The sequence below is a fragment of the Physella acuta genome, unplaced genomic scaffold (assembly GCF_028476545.2).
Source record: "Physella acuta isolate Inbredline_101_S28 unplaced genomic scaffold, ASM2847654v3 ptg002330l, whole genome shotgun sequence".
Taxonomy (NCBI): Eukaryota; Metazoa; Mollusca; class Gastropoda; family Physidae; genus Physella; species Physella acuta.
Window position 1 is genome coordinate 22,154 of NW_026733825.1, and position 19,707 is coordinate 41,860.

The 19,707-nt window shown below is 34.8% G+C and overlaps 2 protein-coding genes across 2 annotated transcripts; both read right to left on the reverse strand.

Annotated features, from left to right (window-relative positions):
• Positions 1-5,089: 5,089 nt before the first annotated feature.
• Positions 5,090-5,883, reverse strand: LOC131932953 (large ribosomal subunit protein eL8-like). The gene is made up of 3 exons (XM_059289842.1): positions 5,854-5,883; positions 5,375-5,549; positions 5,090-5,292 (listed from the first exon to the last, which is right to left on the reverse strand). The coding sequence occupies exons 1-3, from the start codon at positions 5,881-5,883 to the stop codon at positions 5,090-5,092; spliced, it is 408 nt and encodes a 135-aa protein (XP_059145825.1).
• Positions 5,884-6,279: 396 nt separating this feature from the next.
• Positions 6,280-18,905, reverse strand: LOC131932954 (ubiquitin-associated domain-containing protein 1-like). Its single transcript, XM_059289843.1, has 10 exons — positions 18,809-18,905; positions 16,256-16,414; positions 15,934-16,096; positions 15,310-15,476; positions 14,845-14,947; positions 13,622-13,736; positions 12,876-13,137; positions 11,963-12,049; positions 11,714-11,852; positions 6,280-10,983 (listed from the first exon to the last, which is right to left on the reverse strand). Exons 2-10 carry the CDS (start codon positions 16,370-16,372, stop codon positions 10,829-10,831), a joined length of 1,308 nt encoding a protein of 435 aa, XP_059145826.1. The 5' UTR covers positions 16,373-16,414; positions 18,809-18,905; the 3' UTR covers positions 6,280-10,828.
• Positions 18,906-19,707: the final 802 nt, after the last annotated feature.

Below are 19,707 nucleotides of genomic sequence, written 5' to 3' on the forward strand. Positions count from 1 at the left end.
TGTGTTAGGTGTGTAGTTAAGTGTGGTAGGTGTGTAGTCAAGTGTGGTAGGTGTGTAGTTTAGTGTGGTAGGTGTGTAGTTAAGTGTGTTAGGTGTGTAGTTAAGTGTGGTAGGTGTGTAGTCAAGTGTGGTAGGTGTGTAGTTTAGTGTGGTAGGTGTGTAGTTTAGTGTGGTAGGTGTGTAGTTAAGTGTGTTAGGTGTGTAGTTAAGTGTGTTAGGTGTGTAGTTAAGTGTGGTAGGTGTGTAGTTTAGTGTGGTAGGTGTGTAGTTAAGTGTGGTAGGTGTGTAGTTAAGTGTGTTAGGTGTGTAGTTAAGTGTGTTAGGTGTGTAGTTAAGTGTGGTAGGTGTGTAGTTAAGTGTGGTAGGTGTGTAGTTAAGTGTGTTAGGTGTGTAGTTAAGTGTGGTAGGTGTGTAGTTTAGTGTGGTAGGTGTGTAGTGTGCTAAGGGTGTAGTTTAGTGTGTAAGGTGTATAGTGTGTTAGGTGTGTAGTCAAGTGTGTTAGGTGTGTATTTAAGTGTGGTAGATGTGTGGTTAATTGTAGTAGATGTGCTATTATGTATGGTGAGTGTGTAGTCAAGTATGGTGAGTGTGTAGTCAAGCGTGTTTGGTGTGTAAAGTATGGTAAGAGGGCAATCGTATCTAACAGGGTAGGTATCTTGTTAAGAACTGTATGCATTGTCAAGGCTTTTAGGTGCATGGTCAAAGAGGGTATATCGGTTAGTGTGATAAGTGATTAATTAAGTATTATAGATGTGTAATTACTTATCTAGAAACTCACCTGGAACGTATACCTTCAGATATGACCTGTATAGGACACCAAACTTGTGATGTACTATATGAGACAGTTGCAGAAACGACAGGCTTATAAAATGGACGACACAGTTAGTGGCTGGTCTGGCACCTTAAACAAGGCTTGTACACAAGAGCCTAGGGCTGGCTCACAAGTTAAGCGTACCAGGTTACATCATTATAGGATGTGTCGTCGATCTAACATTTCTGTTGAAGGTTAAATTTATAGGTCTAGTGGTAGAACAAGCGAACTCTTATCAGATAGTCCCGTGTTTGTGAGGTGCACTTGATTACGTTCATGAGGCCACTCAGCTCTAATAAGTACCCGAACTGAGTCGGGGAAAGTAAAGGCGGCACGGCATAAAATCCCCTTTAAAAAACCCGATAGCAGAAACAGATACACTCCGTCAGGCTTAAAAGAATAAGCCCACTTTACTTAGATCGAAGTGTTCCAGAAGCAGTTAAGGCTTAACTAACCTAACCTAACCTAACCTAACCTAACCTAACCTAACCTAACCTAACCTAACCTAACCTAACCTAACCTAACCTAACCTAACCTAACCTAACCTAACCTAACCTAACCTAACCTAACCTAACCTAACCTAACCTAACCTAACCTAACCTAACCTAACCTAACCTAACCTAACCTAACCTAACCTAACCTAACCTAACCTAACCTAACCTAACCTAACCTAACCTAACCTAACCTAACCTAACCTAACCTAACCTAACCTAACCTAACCTAACCTAACCTAACCTAACCTAACCTAACCTAACCTAACCTAACCTAACCTAACCTAACCTAACCTAACCTAACCTAACCTAACCTAACCTAACCTAACCTAACCTAACCTAACCTAACCTAACCTAACCTAACCTAACCTAACCTAACCTAACCTAACCTAACCTAACCTAACCTAACCTAACCTAACCTAACCTAACCTAACCTAACCTAACCTAACCTAACCTAACCTAACCTAACCTAACCTAACCTAACCTAACCTAACCTAACCTAGCCTAACCTAACCTAACCTAGCCTAGCCTAGCCTAGCCTAGCCTAGCCTAGCCTAGCCTAGCCTAGCCTAGCCTAGCCTAGCCTAACCTAACCTAACCTAACCCATACCAACCCAACCCAACTGTGATGACGCAAGGTTACGTCGGAGGTCAAGTAGACAGAGGTGAGCAGAAACAGGCTATAGTTGGTTGGTTGTAGAGACCAATGAAAATACAGGAGCTGACCGGTCACGTGGGACGGTCAGCTGACCACTGGAGCGTGGGTCGGCAGTAAGGCAGGACGGTCGACATATGTAGAGCTAGGGAACAGTTAGATAGTGTTAGGATTGGTCATGGGAGTGCGTAGTTAGTAGTAGTAGTAGTAGATAGCATATAGTATGAACAGTTAGATAGAAGTAGTGGTACAGTGTAAATTAGTTAGGTAGGAAGTTGATTATACATTTTTAATAAAGAACTTTAAATTTGATTTTGAACGTGTGTGGTTGGATTCACTTCATCCTATATCCATTCACCCGTAACCTCAACCCAACCCAACCCAACCTACCATAACCTGCCCATTGACTATGTAGTGTAGCCTACACGTCACAAGCGATCATCGCTAGTTCGCGTCTGTTAGTCTCATGAATAATTAATCCGCCCGCCAATCAAAAAATAATAATTGTATTCATGTTACCTAGGCAACGACATGGTCTAAAGACCGTAAACGACCGTGTCAAACCAGGCCTTCGCATAGCTCGATGTTAATTTAATCAACTTTAAAAAAAAAAAAAAAAAAAAACCTTAGCAGTGGGGTTTACCGAACACATTTTTCAAAAACTTGTTGGGAAAATCCTTGGAGGTCTTGTCCAGAAAAGCCACGCCACTAATTTAAATAAACCGGGAGTGATCTCCCCTAAACTTTCTCGAATATTCTTATATAAAACAACAGGGGATGGGAACTCGGGATATAGTTATGATTTTTAATCCATTTTAAATACTTAAACTTTTAAAAATAGAATAAAATCTCGTAGAAAAAAGAATTGCACATCTGTGAACGCCAAAACAAAATGTGCATTATATTGCGCAATATTATTAGTACTTTATAAATTTACATGCGTTTTTTGAGAAATCGGAAATAGCGTAAATTAGTACTTCCAGTCAACGGAAATTACTCAAAATTTGATAGAAGGTAGAGAATTAGATCTTTTACTTACATGTGAAATTTCATTTATCTATCTGAAATGGTACTTATTCATATAAAAACATACACTTCTTTCGCGAGAATAATGAAATTATTAATCAAAATTAAAAAAAAAACTTTTTCTTTCTTTACTTACATCACCTGCTCAGTGGTTGTCTCCCATTAGCCAGGCAGGCCTCAACACGGCAAACTCCGACCAACTGGCTTATTTATAGGTTTAATTACCGTGTATCGGTCGCTTCTGTCCTTTGGTTCTCACCAGGCTTATCTTCCACCCCACTGAACGCAGGGTAAACTCGTACCCCACCGTCCAGTATTCGGTTCTACAATAGTAACAAATCACTTAAAAACTACGTCACTCACGTCAAATTAATGATTACTAACCGCTATGGACATACATTCTGAATAAAATGACATTCGCATTTAACGATATTCGAAAACGTCGGCACTTGGGCAGTGGCAAGCATGGGATTGTTGCCACGAGGCTGGCTACAGCACGGCTGGGCCTGGTGCCCAAATGGCTGTCAGCTGTCCGTATACTTTCTACCTCATAAACTCTCATTGTTCTCTGATGAGTGTTGTTATCCTGTTTAAAGTTGAGTTTCTTTACAGTATATTTGTTGCGAATTTTGAAAACGAAATAATATAATTATTAAATTATCTATATATATAATTCTCTTCTTGGATACCCTAGAAAACACCAAGCTGTAAGCGCGCCTTGCAGTCCCCTCTCTTCCTCTCTAGGCATATCGCAACCACCCCCACCCTCACATGGTCTAGTGAGCTGTGGTTCACGCTAAATGTTTACAATCGTAGAGCCGGGTTTAGTGACGGCTAGTAGGGGCAGATAATTTCGTTTGAAACGATTTTAAACTTAGGGGAGGTAACTAAGAGGAGGGGGGTAGGGTTTGGGGGAATGGAGGGTAGGGGGGGGGGTATCGTCCTTAACGAGCTACTGATATTGTTTTAAAGCAAAATATTTTCAGTGGCAGCATTGGTACTGTCGAATTCACAAATTATGAATTACTGAAAAGTAGAAAATAAAACAACTAAATAGCGGCGTATGATACGCTCGGGTCGGCTCGTACACTTTATTAAGCTTGAAATGTTTCAATCTAACCAACTCGCTGTGCAATTTCTTTAGCCTTGGCTTTCACCAGCTTGGCAACACCCCAGTGTCTTCAGAGCTCATCAAACCTGTCATTGAAGTTAGTTTTAACAGCATCAATAAGCTTGTTCAGACTTGGTCTATCCTCAGGATGAACTTGGGTACAAGCCAAGCAAGTTACAGCAGAGGCGCAGCGATCCTTCCCGGCGCCCGGGGACAAACTTTTGATTTGCACCCCCCTCGAACTTTTCATTTGCACCACCCCTCTCAAACTTTCAATTTGTTTTTCCAACCCATTTTGCCGCCCCCCCCCCTAAGGTCGGCGCCCGGGGACATATGTCCCCCGCCCCGCCACCCCCCCTCGCTACGCCACTGAGTGGCTGTTTTTCTGTGAACAACCTGTCCGAGACGTGCCTTGCCTTTGACAATACAATATGGGACTCCCATTTTACGGCACAGTGCAGGAAGGAAAAGTACAATCTGTAGTAAAAAGTGAATATTAATAGCTTTGTTTCGTAGCATTAAAAATACTGAACTGGGTTAATGAATGTGCTCAGTTGTCAAATTAACATCTAAAAAGCTTCAGGTCAAGAAATTCTATTACATCACAGCACATGTATTAACTGTTTACTTCGAAATATTTGTAGGCAATATTACTAAGTTACTATGGCCAGATACTGGCTAGATCTAGGACTATCAGATTTTTAACTAACCTCAATAGGATCTACATCATGGGCAATGACAACCAACCAGTGGCGTAGCCAGGATCGTCTCAAGGGGGAGGGGGGGGGGGGGTCCAATTTTTACCCGGGGACAAACTTTCGATTTGCACCCCCCCCCCCTCAAACTTTCGATTTGCACTCCCCCCCCCTCAAACTTTCTATTCGCACTCCCCACTCAAACTTTCGATTTGCACCCCCCTCATACTTTATATATATATATATATATACCGAGGGGTCTATGGGGGGGTTATGACCCCCCGTAACCCCCCCCCCTGTCTACGCCACTGCAACCAACTGTGCCTTTTTCGATTCAATCAGGGCTGTAACTGTGTTGATTCCTGATCTAACAACTGGTGGGCGCTTAGTTGGTGTATCAGCTTTGCCTGCAACACGATCTTCAGCACGGCCCCGAAGACGAGCTTCCTTTTGTTTTCTAACTTCAGGTCTGTATTTGTCCATCAAACGGAACAGCTGAATTGCTACAAGAAGAAATATTTGATTATGCCTACTCAATTGTATCAGATTAGACTATTCAGCAGCAGTATAAAATAATGTCCTTACCAGTCTGTCTGTCAAGAGCTTGGGTAAACTGGTTGATTGGAGGTGGAACCTTGAGACGCTGGTAGAGAATAGCTCTCTGTCTCTGGAGGCGAATGTACTTGGGCCATCTGACAAAGCGACTTAGATCTCTCTTGGGTTGAATGTCCTGACCAATGCCAAAATTCTTGGGTCTTTTCTCATTTATTTTTTAAATTTTTAAAATTATTTTTACTAAATTTTTATAATTTTTTTATTTTTAAAAAAAATTTATATTATTTTATAAATTTTAAAAAAAAATTATATATTGGGTCTTTTTAAAAAAGGATTTAAAAGCCGTAATAGAAAGATCCGCATGCGCCCAAATTTTTAAATAAATAATTTAGGATGTATTAGTACTTGAGTTAAGGTTCAGTAATGTTATTAAATCGTTTTTATTTCGTAGTTATCATTTCCAAAATAATAAAGAAGGCAGATTCCATGACAGTGTTGTTATCAGTCACTGGTGTAAAATAACTTCTCCATGACGTCATTTTTAAATTTAAAATAAAAATCACATTTTTCCGTCAGACACGGCTAAATGTTAAAGCTGGACTTTGACGGAGTTACATCTCCTTATGATTTTTTTACGACTATGGTCGTGGAGAAGTTCAAGGTGAGATAAAATTGTGAATAAAGTAAAAAGTGTAGATCTAGATTTAACGAAACAAATCAAATATTTAGAAGGCGCGTGTTAGTCACAAGGGACATAATCGTAAATAATATTTTAAGCTACTGGTGATGATGTGGTTATTTCCCTTTAATTCCCATTTCAATTTCCCCTCTTTGACAAACACGCATTTGCGCCTTATTTTTGCTTCTGAATAGAATTATTTTTAAAAATCTGTATAATACACTCGATGAAAATTTTCATAATACAATAAGCTATTTATTAAATCTATACATCTGACAAGCAAAAACATAATTATAAGAAAATAAAATCTCTCTCCTTGTCAACATTTCAAACAAGATTTAATATAAATTAAAATAGTCAACCTAGAATTCAAATTTAGGCAAAAATATACAGTTAAACAATACAGTAAAACAAAATCAATTAAATAAATACATTTTTTATTCAGGCCAAAGACTAGTTATTGGTATGCATCAAATATTTTTGTTTCATTATGTATCATTAAGTTTCTAAACAAACTAAATTAAGTTCATCTAAAAAGCTTTAGCTGCATTTCCATTTCCATTTCCAAACTCAAATTTTTATTTTTGGAGAAACAGGATTTAAAAAAAAAAAATATTTTAAATTCTTTTTGCCAATTGTCTAGATTTGGTAATAATTTATACAATTTTTAATAAGCTAGAAATACTAACATTGAAATAAATTGTTTCACTACCTATGACATCTTTTATGATCAATGCTTGCTTTTACCTTGCTTGACCAGAATTTTAAAATATTCACAAACTCAGATGACTGAAAAAAAACTCTTCATTTCATTTGTCAAAATACCAGTTTTATGCACATTATTTGTAAACAAAAATCTACTCATAAAAAAAAGTAAATACTGCATTAGAACAAAAAGAACAACATACAAAAGTGAATTACAAAGAGATTAAAATGATATAAACTTGATTCAATTCAGAAAATGAAAACAAATTCATGTAATAATAATAATAATAATAATAATATAATTTTGTAAGGCTTGGACCTGCGCTGATTAGATAACAGTTCCATTTATTTCAAGAAATTTATATAATCTTCCCAGAACTAATATTGCTATTATGCGCTGGGGGTCATCTATAAATTACATCATACTTTTTAAAATGATTTATTCCCCCCCCCTCCCCAGGTCACTAGGTTATGTAAGGTAGGTTAGCCAGTTGCCCATCCTGGGACATAGGCCGCTGACAAAAGCTTTCAAGGCGTCTCTGTCATGGGCTAGTCTCTCCAACTGTCCCCAGGTGTATCCAATCTTCTTTTGTCTTCGTCCACTATTTTCTAAAAAATCCGACCCTACTTTCCTTCCCCCCTAGAGCTGTGGCGTTATTTATAGATGACCCCTTTGATGGACATACTTAAAAGAAGTTTTGCGTTAAGTACTGGAGAAATCTAAGTTTCAGTTTATCTGTTGACTTTTTCCCCAACCAGTAAATTATTTAAAAATTATTTATATCTGCTCCATTTTATTCTCAAAAAAATAAATAACTCAAACAAAAAAAAGTAGCCACATTGCTTTTCAAACAACCATGAAAAATTTAATTCTCATTTCTTTTACATTTAACTTTTTTTTAATTGCTTGTTAAATATATTAACGAAGTGGCGAAGAAGACATCACAGTGGTAAATTGTCATAGTAACACAAAGGGATCAATTCACATCAAAACAGATCAATACTGACACATACAGGGGATCAGCAATCATATAAACAATACATGGTATTGATACCAAGAAAACAAACACTTAAAACAAAATATGGATATGTTAAAAAGTTCAAATACAATCTCATGAAGTGAAAGAAACAAATATGTTTAAGATTGATGTTTTTAATTTGATAGTTATACTAATCAGTAAAACATTATTATTCATGAGTGAACTTAAAGTCTAAATGTGCCATTTTAGTCACATAAAGCTTTTTTTTTTCATTTAAAAAAATATTTACAACCCACGCAATAAATATAGAATGTTGTAACAGGATTGAGACACTACCACTTAATTAACAAGACATACTGAAGTGCTAAATTAATTATTCAAATACGTTGACAAATATGAAAATGTGAATTTTTTAAAAACATTTATACAACTGATAAACAAAATATATTACAATAGAAAAGAAAAATCCACTACTTTAAGCTTTAGTGAAAGGAAGCAAGGATACACACATAAGTTCATACTTTTTGATTGCTTGTTATTTGATGTGGGTTTAATTATTTTTTAAAAATCTGGAGCTTGGATGATTTATATATTGTATAAACAACAATACACTGGAGTGGGTAAATAGTAAAGTAATAAATTAGGAACAAATCCCATAATTTACAATATGTAAACTGGATCCTCATAATATTGACTACAGACTACACATGATACAAGTCAATTACAAGCCATACCCCCCAAGTCAAATAGTTTTCTTAACTCTAAGCCCAACCTTAATAGAAAAAGTATTATTATCATTGGTACTAGTATAAGTTATTTATTTATGGTGCTAAACCTGTTAGAGGCGTATTTTTAATTATAAAATGTTAGTCCACACATCAATAATTATTTCGTATGAATAATGAATTAGGAGTTTGAAAAATCTGTTAAAAGAAATATTTATTTTAAAACAACAATTTAAATAAAAAACTTGTTTTTATTACTTCACAATTTTCATAAAAGACACAAAAATATACTCAAAATATTTATTAGTAGAAAGTCACTAATTATTTCATTTCAAATAATTTCAAGGTGTTTGATAAAAAAAACAACAATTGAACTGTAACAAAAATTGAAATTTCATTCAGCAAATTTTTCCATATTTTCTAATTACCTTACTGTATTTATACATTTAATATAAAAAAAAAACTAACACAAGAAAAAACAGTTGATATATGCTGGTATGGAAATATTTTACAATGTTAACTGATAATTCAATGTTCAGTACCATTTGAATGATGTAGAGATGATCACGCCAAATCTCTTCCATTGTTTGAAAGACTAAAGTAAGGTAAACACAAACTTCTCAATGAAGCTCTTCATTAAGCTCAAGCTTAGCTCTTCAATTAGTTCAAACTCAATCCCAAGCAAATCCCACTAAAACACAGCACTGTGTTTAAAGACACTAGACAGATTTCTCAAAGCTACCACCTCGATCCCACTGAAACACAGCATTGTGTATATAGACACTAAACCCAGGACAGAGGTTTTAAAACTACCACCTTAAATCCCACTGAAACACAACATTGTGTAGACAGGACAGATGTCTTAAAACTACCAACTAAAACACAACGCTGTATGTAAAAACACTAAACAAAATACCACTGTCCTAAAACTACCACCCCAAATCCCACTGAAACATTGTGTTTAAGGACACTGTAGACAGGACAGATGTCTTAAAACTACCAACTAAAACACAACACTGTGTATAAAGACACTAAATAAAGACCACTGTCCTAAAACTACCACCCCAAATCCCACTGAAACATTTTGTTAAAGGACACTGTAGACAGGACAGATGTCTTAAAACTACCAACTAAAACACAACGCTGTGTATAAAGACCGCTGTCCTAAAACTACCACCCCAAATCCCACTGAAACACTGTGTTTAAAAACACTAAACACAGGACAACTGTCTAAAACTACCACCCCAAATCCCACTGAAACACAACACTGTGTTTAAAGACACTAAACAAAAGACCACAGTCCTCAAAACTACCACCCCAAATCCCACTGAAACACAACACTGTGTTTAAAGACACTAAACACAAGACAAATCTCTAAAACTACCACCCCAAATCCCACTGAAACACAACACTGTGTTTAAAAACACTAAACACAAGACAAATGTCTAAAACTACCACCCCAAATCCCTCTGAAACACAACACTGTGTTTAAAAACACTAAACACAGGACAACTGTCTAAAACTACCACCCCAAATCCCTCTGAAACACAACACTGTGTTTAAAAACACTAAACAAAAGACCACTGTCCTAAAACTACCACCCCAAATCCCACTGAAACACAACACTGTGTTTAAAGACACTAAACAAAATCCCGCTGTCCTAAAGCTACCACCCCAAATCCCACTGAAACACAACACTGTGTTTAAAGACACTAAACACAAGACAAATGTCTAAAACTACAACCTGAAGTCCCACTGAAACACAACGCTGTGTATAAAGACACTAAACAAAAGACCACTGTCCTAAAACTACCACCCCAAATCCCACTGAAACACAACACTGTGTTTAAAGACACTAAACAAAAGACCGCTGTCCTAAAACTACCACCCCAAATCCCACTGAAACACAACACTGTGTTTAAAGACACTAAACACAGGACAAATATCTAAAACTACCACCCCAAATCCCACTGAAACACAACACTGTGTTTAAAGACACTAAACACAGGACAAATATCTAAAACTACCACCCCAAATCCCACTGAAACACAACACTGTGTTTAAAGACACTAAACACAGGACAAATATCTAAAACTACCACCCCAAATCCCACTGAAACACAACACTGTGTTTAAAGACACTAAACACAGGACAAATATCTAAAACTACCACCCCAAATCCCACTGAAACACAACACTGTGTTTAAAGACACTAAACACAGGACAAATATCTAAAACTACCACCCCAAATCCCACTGAAACACTGTGTTTAATAACACTAAACACAGGACAACTGTCCTAAAACAACCACCCCAAATCCCACTGAAACACAACACTGTGTTTAAAAACACTAAACACAGGAAAAATGTCTAAAACTACCACCTTAAATCCCAGCATCAACTGTCGGTATCAGATGAAGAAGTTTCCCTATTGAATGGTGTGAGTTTCTCCGAGTGGTAGATCCTTGAGATCTGCATGAGCAGGGGACCAGTTTCTGGATCATTGAGCCACTGGCTGGCTGTGATGGGGTTCTCCAACATTTGGAGAAAAGCTTTCAGGAATAAACAATTTTTTAAAATTAATAAATGGGTTCAATTATTTTATGTAAATATACAGAATCAGTTTTTAAATGGCAGGATGGATAATAGTATGGTTTATTTAAATTTAAAAAACTTAAAAAATATAACAAATAAAGGAGAAAAAACAACAAAGTAATCATAAAACTAATGACATTTCAATAAAGGGATTAATTAGCATAAGGGCTTAATTAGCTTAAAAGGGCTTAATTAGCTTAAATTTTCCTTAAAAAAATCTCCAAAAAGCCTATTAAAAAGAAAAGTATTTTGTCAAGACCATTGCACAATTGTCTTTATTATTTTTGAGACTTGAAACAAATTTTTCTAACTCGATAACCCTTCAGAAAGCAGTTTTTAATTTATGCCACTTCTAACATAAAAGAGAAAATTTATATTCAGTTTTCGACACTTACAACATGAAAAAATGTCTTATGCAATTATGAAATGACCTTGACAAATTTCAGAAAAAAGTGAAAATACTCTTTGAAATTAGCATCATAAATCTATTCTCTTATGTGAATAAATAAGTTTAAATTATCAAACAAAAGACTTAATAATTTCTTTTATGCAGCTGAAGATTTAATTTATATTTTTTCTGTAAATAGTTAATGCAATTTTTAGATATTAAAATCCTATACCTGACACTATTATGAAAAAAACAATTCACTGTTTTTAAAATAAGCCTGTACAATAGCCAATACTCACCCAATAAACAGCGGGGACTGTTGAGACCTAACTGAACACTGGGGTGAGCTAGAATTGCCTTATATACCGGACTGTTGGGGTCAAGGCCTTCATCGACATTGTCCGACCTGTCCGTCTGTTCACTCAGCAGCCAATCACACTGATATAAACAAAAACATAAGTCAGTAACCACTGCAACACATCACTGGCAAGTGATTAGACAGTAAGAATATCTTTGTGATTTTCTGAGTGAGAATAAAGAAATCTTACAGCTGCGTCTTGGTTATTGCGAGACATTCTTAAGGCATGGATGGCTTCTTTCTCTGCAAAACCCATTTCTATTAGATTCTGAAGAGCCTAAAAATGGAAAATATACAGCAGATTAATAAGTATAGTATTTGTATTCAAATAAACCAAAAATAATCACACTAAGACTATTTTAGTCTGAAAAAGACAAGACACAATTATTTGAGATTTTGAAGAGCCCAATAGGTATCTATGTTGTTGATCCAGTAAACCTCATGGCTGCTAAACTAAAAATACCCAGGAAAAATAGGCTTGGTAGCTAGGGACAGCAACTCATCAAAATCAAACAACTGCTGCTTTGAAGTATGTTCTTGGATGGACAAAGGATGCGACGGAAGCTAATACAGAAAGAAAAACAAGCTGAAATCACTGTCAGTGGCCACGTGGTGCATAACATGTTGACAGGTACGGTTTAATTGGGTTGGAGGATATCACATCCAACATGACAATTAAGAATGAAGAAGAAAAGTCCAAAAATTAACAAGATCAACTGGCTGAATAAAAGCACATATGTTTAGATAGAATAAATAAAATTACTCTAACAGAAAAGGCCAAAAGCCGTGAAGAGTAGATTTATGACACTTTTTTGAGAGCTGTTACAGAGCATAAGCAAAAACTACGTAAGAGTTAGGTGGGAACTGGACAGCATGGTAGAGTGGTAGAAAACATGACTGCTAGCTCATTAGTCGCCACTTTAATTTTGTGTGATGTGCCTGAGTTAACCCAGCTCTGATGGGTACCTGGGTCAAGGAAAGGAAAAATAGCTGAGCATTGTCCAAGATACTTTCATGGCCACTCTATCTACCATTAGATCAGAAAATATATGGAAGATCTCAAATTTAAGACCATTGTTTTAGTGACTATGAGAGTACTTTACCCTTGGGTTGGGTCGGAACTCTCTCCGCTGGAAGGCACGGATAGTCTCTAAAATATTTTTAAACCTGGGGGCTTCAGCACCCCCGGTGGCGCCCTGCAGGCCCTCAGCGGAGTTGAGCTCTGGAGCAATCGGCACTTCCTCTGGTGTTGTTTTAGCTTCAACAACCTCTTCAGTGCTTGCCTCTTGGCCAGGGAGGGGACTGTCAATATCAGGGTCTGATTCATTTGTGAGGAGCCACTCCATAGCTGACATCACAGACTGCCTGCAAGTGGTGACCATAGTACAACTATTTAAACAATTAGTTTTTTTGATATATGCACAACTATTTTACCAATTAGTTTTTAAATATATGTACAACTATATTACCAGTTTTAAACTTTAGGTACATATATTTAAAATATTAGCTTTAATATATATGCAGTTACTTAAACCATTTTAAAATATAAATTTAAAATATATAATAAGGTAGTTATGAATTTAAAAGATATACAGCTATATAAAGATTTTTATTATAGTTCTGTCCAATCATTATTTCAAATAATGTGGATTTTCATTTTAAATGTACATTATATTAATCAACTAATTATTTTCAAGAATTCTTATCATTGATAAGAACTAGGAAATTTATTAATATTTATAATAATTCATTTTGCACATGTTTCTACAAAGAAAATAATTTAAAAAGTTAAAATAATGTTTTAAATAAATTGAAGACTTCATAAAAAATAAAATACTGGGCTACATACTGGTTTAGTAGAAGAGCTTTCTTTGCTCTGTTTTCAGGAAAACCCATATCAGTGAGTTGCTTGACATTGGCTTCAGAGATCCCTGACTTGCGTGTTGGAGCTTCATTTAGCATGTCTGTGGACAAATAAGTTTTGCTTTAGACAAGTTTTAGATCAAGTTCACTAGCATGTCTGGGAACCAACAAATCATGTTTTAGACAAAGTTTTAGATCAAGTTCACAAATAAGTCATGCTTTAGACAAGTTTTAGATCAAGTTCACAAATAAGTCATGCTTTAGACAAGTTTTAGATCAAGTTCGCAAATAAGTCATGCTTTAGACAAGTTTTAGATCAAGTTCACATAATGAATTCAATTGATCAACATGGGATGGTATAATTGAATGGCCAATAAGAAACTTAAAAAGCTTTGGCAGATGAATCAGTGTCTATAAGACACATGTAAATCTACTCTGCTCTCATGAGTACCTGACTCTTGTTAAGAAAGTAAAAAAGACTTGGCATAATGCTAAATGCAATAACCCTCCATATGCGAAATCACAAAAACTCTACTTCACCTAATGTATGGACTATCAGGTTTAAAAGGGGCAATTTTTTTTTTACATTTTAATCAATATTTTGACAGTACAAACACAGCACACTTTATCAGCGTTTTCCCCAATTGAGCAGCTAACTCCAAATAAAATTAGAATTCCAATCAGTTATGATGATTGGATTATGATTACTTTTAAAATTACAATTTTTATATTAGATGGATATTTTTAAAATAATTTTTTTGATTATTCAAAATTATCCAATAAATAATAATCCAATAAAAATGCAAAAAACGTGTAGGTTTTGTTTCATGAATCCAATTCAGTTTCAATGTGTTTTAGTAGGTTGCTAACAACTGACTCATTACTAATTACATTTTCTAATTAATAAATTGTTGGCTACCACACTGAAGATTTTTGTTAAGATTTTTCTATTTGCAATTTTTTTAAAGTCACCAGATGTGAAAGATTAAGTTTAGATATAATATGATAGGTATTCCTAGAATTTATTGATAAAGAAAATTAATTTTACAGACCATTTACAAAACATAAATAAAGTAAAATTCAATTTGACTGATTCTGTCAATTATTGTACATCAATTTTCCTGTTTTCATATTACTTTTAAGCCTTAACAAAAAAACTTTTCCAGTATACTAAAGCTTATACATTATAAAATATTTTTAAACAAACACCTTCAGCCTGTTTAAATATCTTTGCAGCCTCTGGGTTGAGACAAAGGATTCGCTGTGATGCTTCAATCAGAGAGATGAGAATTCTCCGCAATTCACTCTGAAACTAGAGAAAAGAAAGGAATTCTCAAACATAAAACAGATTATGAAAATTCACTTCAAAATATTTTTTTAATTGTGGGAAAAATATATTTTCATATACATTGCTAATCAAAATGAAACATAAACTAAGATTTACAGGCAATAAATTATGTAAATGTGCAAACAAAACTATTTCAACAATTACATAAAAATGATTTGAACCAAAAATTTATTGTTGACTACTGTGAATTAACTGAAATATTTTATAATGTTCTGGTTGTTACATTTTTAACAAAGTTGACTACATAAAATGGAAAAAAAGAAAATATAAAAATACAATGGTGATGGTGATAAGCCAATGTGACCTGGTCAGTTTAATTTACTTACATCTAGACTGGATGTGGGCTCCTCTGCTGGCATGTCATGGTTTTTCTTGGGTAAGTGTGCTGTGGCTTTACGTATTGTGGCTATATCAGGTGCCTTCTTATCATCACGCAGCCTGTCAGCATCCAACACTGAGGCCACTAGGCGTTTCTTTAACAACAGGAGTTCATCTGTGGAGTTGAAATCAACATTTACTTTTACTAACAGTATAACTGACATGTGGTTTATCATACAACAAAATAAAATAAGCACTCTGTCAGCCTATGCAGCAGATGAAATAGAGTTGATTTGGTTTGTTTTGGCTACAGCTTATAAAAACATTGCTTGTCCATATCCAAATCCAACTTCTTTTCATTTACTCCCACTCAGAAGAAAGAAAACATTACAAAGTAGACTCAGCATTATCCTACATGTTCAAGACTTAAGACTAAGGGTATATGCACTCTGTAGAAGGCCTACTGTGTTATTCGTCAAATTTTAAACAATTAAGTATCAAACAATGGCTAAGTTTACATTTACTCATACATTTTAGATGGCATATACCCTACAATTACAAGGTTCTAAACTATGTATTTCATATAAGCTGTATAAGCCTGGCAAATCTAGGGTGTGTTAGAAAAGTTTTACCATTTTCTCGCACCCCTTGTTGTGCTAAAGTACTGTCATCAGCTAAAGTTTTCCCAGTCCGTAGCAATATCAGTTTAAACATAGAGGAGTTTTTCAAAGCATCATTTGATATTCCAGTCAAAGATGGAGGCAGGTCAAGCAAATGATCTAATGATAACTTCACCTGAAAGCAAAGTATTTCATTTTTCATTAGTTTTATTTTGTGCAAATTAAAACTATTTTATAACTAGACTTGACTATAAAAAATAATAAAAAGAACTAAAACAAAATGTTTTTAAAAACAAGATCAAGAAACGCTGCAATTTTGCAATTTTACAAGTACCTTTTCACATGTCCAGTCTTTACCAACATCCACCACAGCATCTACACCATTCATATTAGTCACTCTGACCTTCATCATAGCAGAAGGAGGGAACAAGAAGGAATCAGACACAACCATTTAGAAGCTCATCTGGTGCAGGGGGTAGAAAATAGGTTTTGGCTGAAAGTGAAAAAGTACAAAATATAATGAGAAGAAATGATATTATATTTATTAGGGTTGTCGGCATCCGCCGAGTTCGCGGTAAAAACATGACCCGAAATCGCCCATTACTTTCTGATACCGGACCCACGAGATTTGGTTTTGCATACTAATAAGTTTTTAATTTATGGTAATTAATTAAGTTTAAAAGGTCATTTCCTAAGGTTAATTAAAAAGTAGAGTGGTTGTCCCTTAGTTTTAATGGCTTTGCGACCTGATTGCATGCTGTCTCTGCTTTGGTCTTCCCCCTGTATCAAGGTTAGTTTCAAATACGTTGGAATCTCGATTTTTTAAAAGATTCCTCTAGATGAGAGTAGATTACTGATCAGACATATCTTAAGTAATTGGAAATGAAATTTGTTTTTGGATATTTTGACTCCGACATTAGTTATACCCCTCCGAACGTAGTCACTGTATGTAGGTCACGCTGCCACCATTGTTATATTTTTTCATCCCGATCTTCCTGCCTTTAAGTTTGATCAACTAATAACAGCAATCTTATGGCATGTGCAAACAAATCTAATTTTTTATTTCAAAATATATTTACATACCCATCTTTAATTTTTTCAGCTCTAGTTATAGTTTTCTAGAATATGTTTTTCCTAAAAATCCAATTTTGTCAGACTAGACTCTAGACTGACAAGAGTCAGACTCTAGATCTAGGTTACCTGTCTGTTGCTATACACTAACATTGTGCTAACTGTAATTTTAAGTATTCAAGTTCTACTTACCCTTAGATATAGTTATATGCTGAAAATCAGAATCCATACACAATTCACACATAAAAACATTGATCTGATAACTTCATTTCACTTATTACAAAATGGCTTTTATATGGACTCTACTTCACCTGCCCAAAATAACAAGGCAGTTATAGACACATTACAGTGTTCATGACATTTACTTTAGATTTCTGACTATGGAGTTCTTTCATTCACTGTATTTATATAAAATATTGCTTTAGAAACATTTTCATATTTGCGCAGCAGTTTTATAACAAAATGGCTTAAAGATGGACTCTACTTCACCTGCCCAAAATAATGAGGCAATTATATGCACATAACAGTGTTCAAGTCATTTACTTTAGATTTCTAACTTTGTAGTTCTTTCATTTGCTGTATTTATATAAAATATGGCTTTAGAAACATTTTCATATTTGCGCAGCACACAGTTTTTTGGGGTTATGGGAGGAAGCCAACACAAAAATATAAGTTCTGTATTATTTTTATTAATTTCAACAGCATTTACAAGTTCTATATATCATTCTAGTTAAACTCTGCAAATATGAACAAAATACAACTGCAAGTAAAATAACTATGCTCAATTTATTCAGGTATACCATGACTTGTCACAATTGGCCAATGCAAAAGCAAGGGGATTCCACCCCTCACAAAAAAATTCGCCAAAAAAAAACTATTTGAGCTAGACAGAAAATCTTTTTTGTTTTGTTTTCATATAGTTGAGCTCTACAAGAATATGTAATTTTTATTTTTATATGATGATTAGTGTTTTTTTACCTAAATCCCTATATTTATAAAACAGAAATAACAAGAAATAACACTGCATGATAATTAAAATGTCATTTGTCTGTCTCAGTGTTCAAACAGAAAAGTACCTATGACTTGAAGTATTTAAATTGTATTTGGTGCTTTGGTAGAAATAGCTGTTAAATATACAGTAATGTAGAGAAACTGCACCAAAGTCAGTCTAAAACCTCAAGGTAATAAAAAGGAGAAGGAACACATTAGGCTGTACAGATAACACTCTCCTAATTAAAGTGATGTGATAATGATACATACATAACATTAGGGGGTCGCTGATAAATGATATCACACCTCCTGGGGGGGGGGGGGGGGGGGGTCATAATTTTGTGATGATGTGTGACAAGGGAGGGGGTTCAGATAGTGTGACGTCAAACTTTTGCATTTTAAAAAAGTAATGTTAGAAACCAAATTATTTAGAGGGGGAGGTAAAAATTGTCAAACAAAAAGCTTGACGTCTTTACTTTTAATGGATCAAGCTAGACAGGTAGGAGGGTTTTTTGCTAAAATAGTGATTAATATTAATTACTTGTCATTTTCATGCTAGATCTGATCAAATTAATTAATAATTACTGTACTCTAGGCCCTAATGCCTAATAATTAATATAGAACTTTCAAATAGAGCTTTCATTTTATAGGCTACTCAATCAAAGTGAATCATGATTGCAATTCAAAGACACAAAGGATGATGTTGATAAGATGATACAGAGAATGGAAGTAAACTAAATAAATAAAACAAAGCTGGACAAAGCAGTAGTACAGTAGGCCTGAGTAGTGAGTAGTAACTGAGAAGGCCTACAAAGTTACTACAAACCTGGTAACTAGGATATTTCGGAACAGCACATCGTACTACTTTATGATTTCTGCAAGCAATAAAAGAAATTTTGCAAAACCAATACAAAAGTAGGTAGGTCTAGTCGTTTTTAATTATTAAGATTGTTAAACAAAGAGTAGATTTAAATTCTGTAGTCCAGATCTAGATCTAGATTTCTAGATCTTTGTAGTTTATGTAAACATTTCTGTTATACTGTTACTTTTATTTCCGGTACCAGTGATAAACAAGGTACACTACTCTATAAAAATAAATGTCGATTGTCTCGCTAAACACCGAAAAGCATTGATTCTCTGAAAAAAATCTTATCATATCCTGAGTCCTGAAGCGGCCAAGGTCTAACATCTTTTTAAAACCCTAAGCGCATGGCATCATTTAGATCTATAGACGGTCAGAGAACTTAAACGAAAAAAATTCTCAATACATATTTAGGACTTCGAATAAAAAGTACGATTTGTTGAATGGCAATAATATAAAGTACAGCACTACAATGCCTTTAATTTAACCGGGCTTTAACATAAATAAGGTGATCGTCTATAATTAATTAACGTTACATTCGTGGGGAGGGTGTGGAAGACTTTGATGACAACATGTTGTTACGTCGATGGGTGCAATCTAGTTTTCTTGCTGTACGTTCAAATTGGGAAAAGATGGGACATCTTGGACGAGTATTAGAGCGCACTGTTTCTAATGTAATAAGAACAAAGAATAAAAATAAAGCTACACAACAGCTCGTTCTTATTTGTAGCATTCGTTAAAATTACACAAATAGTAAAACAATGTTAAAGTAAAAAACAAAACTATTTGTTATAATTATTACAAAATGAGTATTAGTGTGCAATCTGCACTACTATTGTAAATATTTTAAGTCTTAGTAGTGA

Excerpts from the sequence above, each read along its gene's own strand:
- LOC131932953 (XM_059289842.1), bottom strand. The coding sequence starts at position 5,883 with ATGACGTCATGGAGAAGTTATTTTACACCA. Across the intron at positions 5,550-5,853 it reads GGAGAAGTTATTTTACACCA|AAAAGACCCAAGAATTTTGG; the intron begins GTGACTGATAAC and ends AAAATAAATGAG. Across the intron at positions 5,293-5,374 it reads AGCTCTTGACAGACAGACTG|CAATTCAGCTGTTCCGTTTG; the intron begins GTAAGGACATTA and ends TTCTTCTTGTAG.
- LOC131932954 (XM_059289843.1), bottom strand. The coding sequence starts at position 16,372 with ATGGTTGTGTCTGATTCCTTCTTGTTCCCTCCTTCTGCTATGATGAAG. Across the intron at positions 16,097-16,255 it reads AAGACTGGACATGTGAAAAG|GTGAAGTTATCATTAGATCA; the intron begins GTACTTGTAAAA and ends CTTTGCTTTCAG. Across the intron at positions 13,138-13,621 it reads AAAGCTCTTCTACTAAACCA|GCAGTCTGTGATGTCAGCTA; the intron begins GTATGTAGCCCA and ends CACCACTTGCAG.